At 49.2% G+C, this 2,387-nt stretch overlaps 1 protein-coding gene across 1 annotated transcript in view; it reads left to right on the top strand.

Moving 5' to 3' along the window:
* Positions 1-697, top strand: part of ADRA2A (adrenoceptor alpha 2A) — a 2,323-nt gene extending 1,626 nt beyond the window's left edge. The window contains exon 2 of the mRNA XM_008569195.1: positions 5-697. Within this exon, the coding sequence (XP_008567417.1) occupies positions 5-337 (333 nt within the window). The 3' untranslated portion in view covers positions 338-697. The remainder of the gene's footprint in view (positions 1-4) is intronic.
* The last annotated feature ends 1,690 nt before the right edge of the window (positions 698-2,387 follow it).

Here is a 2,387-nt window from a genome sequence, read left to right as displayed (position 1 = left end):
GACGGGGCCCGGGGTGCCGGTGGCCGGGCCGGGGGAGGAGCGCGGCGGGGGCGTCAAGGCGTCGCGCTGGCGCGGGCGGCAGAACCGCGAGAAGCGCTTCACCTTCGTGCTGGCCGTGGTCATCGGCGTGTTCGTGGTGTGCTGGTTCCCCTTCTTCTTCACCTACACGCTCACGGCCGTCGGCTGCCCCGTGCCGCGCACGCTCTTCAAGTTCTTCTTCTGGTTCGGCTACTGCAACAGCTCGCTGAACCCGGTCATCTACACCATCTTCAACCACGACTTCCGCCGCGCCTTCAAGAAGATCCTCTGCCGCGGGGACAGGAAGCGCATCGTGTGAGCGCCCCGCCCGCGCCCCGCACAGACCCGGGCGGACGGCAGGCAGCGGGCACCGACGGGCGCTCGGAAACCCGGGGCCTGCACGCGCTGTTCCTGAGGCTGCAAATCATGCAGCCCGCATCGTCGTTACGGGCCGTTCTTCAGGGTGGTCCGCCCCTCATCAGTATTGTTTTCTAAAGGTGTTTTCACCCTCTCCTGGTCCACTTCTCATAGCTCCTCAGAGCGAGCAGCGGACTCCAGAGGGCACGGCTCACAAAGGGTTAATGGGTGGGGGTTACCCATCTCTTGCTAATTGTTTTTCCTCAGCCACTCTCTTAAAAAATAAAAAAAGCTCAGGGCAGCCTTGCCCGCCTTTCCCGCTCCCCGTTGTAAATATACACTATTTTTGATAGTACGCCTGGAGGTCCCCAACGTCGTCGGGTGGCCTTGGTTTAGATATTGGGATCCTGGCTGTCTGAGAGATGCCCTCCAAGCAGAAGCAGCGTCCGGTTCAGACCAAACCCCTTCGCAGTGCAAGCCCTTTTCTAGTGTTATTATGTCCCTCTGTGTCCTTTTCACCAGAAACTGGGGACGGTCCCTTGCAAGTGGACCTACTTTGAGATTTCCTAACAGGGAAAAGATTTCTGTCCATTTCCCCCCCACCCCCCCGTGCCTAACAGCATAATTGCCTTTCCCATTGTAAATATTACAATGATGGACCAAGACAAGTAAATGAGCCTTTCCGCCTTGCAGCAGCCCTGTGTATAAAGCCATTATCCTCTGATGCACCGATCGCCCCAGTAAGTCACTTTAAAACCGTTCTTTCCGGTGTCCCTGCCTCCCTGGGGGGTGGGGGAGCACTGCTTAAAGAGGAATATGTATGTTTCTACCTTGTATGTATGTGCGCCCCCTCCCTCCCTGAAAGCGCTGACTACGGTGAAATCTTCTAGCTGCTGTTTTTAGAGACAGAGGACTGCAAATTATGTGGAAGAAGCAAGCCTGACACAATTTGCCCAAGGTAAACAATTTGAGAAAACAAATGGGCCTGCCACACTGTACAGTTCCCGCCCCAAGAGCTCTTAGGTATCAAAGTGTTGTCCTTTTCCCCACCCCACTGCTTTTCCAGTTGAGATCATATCACTGATGAACTGCCAAAGTCAGGGGAGGAGGGCGGAGACCTTGTGTTTACATCGGAGTTTCTACATATTTTAGAGACAATTTAAGTCCTGCGATCTTATTTCACTAAAGAAAAATTAATGTCAGCACATGTTGCTAATGACAGTGGATTTTTTAAAATAAAAAAGTTTACAGATAAATGTGAAATAAATATGAATGAAGTGGTCCTCCTGTCTGTTATCTGAGTTTTCAAAAGCTTTAAGACTCTGGGAATATCTGCTTTTATGAATTTTTTTAAAATAAAAAATACATGTCCATTATAAAATACCGTACTTTGTTGTGTCAGCAACAGCAAAACTACCTCTTACTAAGTGTCTCTTATGTGCTAGACACTGAAGTAAGACCCTTGTAGACATGGCTGCTAATCTTCCCAGGAATGCTGTGAGGTAAGTTCTATTGTTATCCCCATTTTACTGGTCAAACTGAGTCTCAGAGGGCAAGTGATTTGCTCAAGGTTAACAAGTGGTAGACATGCACTGCATCCAGCTTTATCTGGTTCCAGAGTCAGAACTCTTAAACCCAGAGCCTTTCCAGAGTTACAGCATTAACACCTCTCAGAATGTTCCCAGCAGCGAGGCCTCTACACAAAGTGTGCTGATTACACGAGATGTGGTATATATCCCCCAAACGTAGATATACACAAGGTGTGGACGTACCCCAAAGTGTCTATATGCCCTAATGTGTGTTTATACCTAAAATTGTGTATCTACCCCAATGTGTGGTATATGCACAAAGTGTGGAATATACTCCAAAATGTGTATCACAGAGATGTGGTATATATCCCCCAAACGTAGATATACACAAGGTGTGGACATACCCCAAAGTGTCTATATGCCCTAATGTGTGTTTATACCTAAAATTGTATATCTACCCCAATGTGTGGTATATGCACAAAG

Source organism: Galeopterus variegatus, unplaced genomic scaffold, assembly GCF_000696425.1.
Source record: "Galeopterus variegatus unplaced genomic scaffold, G_variegatus-3.0.2 Scaffold474, whole genome shotgun sequence".
Lineage (NCBI taxonomy): Eukaryota > Metazoa > Chordata > Mammalia > Dermoptera > Cynocephalidae > Galeopterus > Galeopterus variegatus.
The sequence above is the reverse complement of the archived record's forward strand: the minus strand, read 5'-3'. Positions and strand labels throughout refer to the sequence as shown.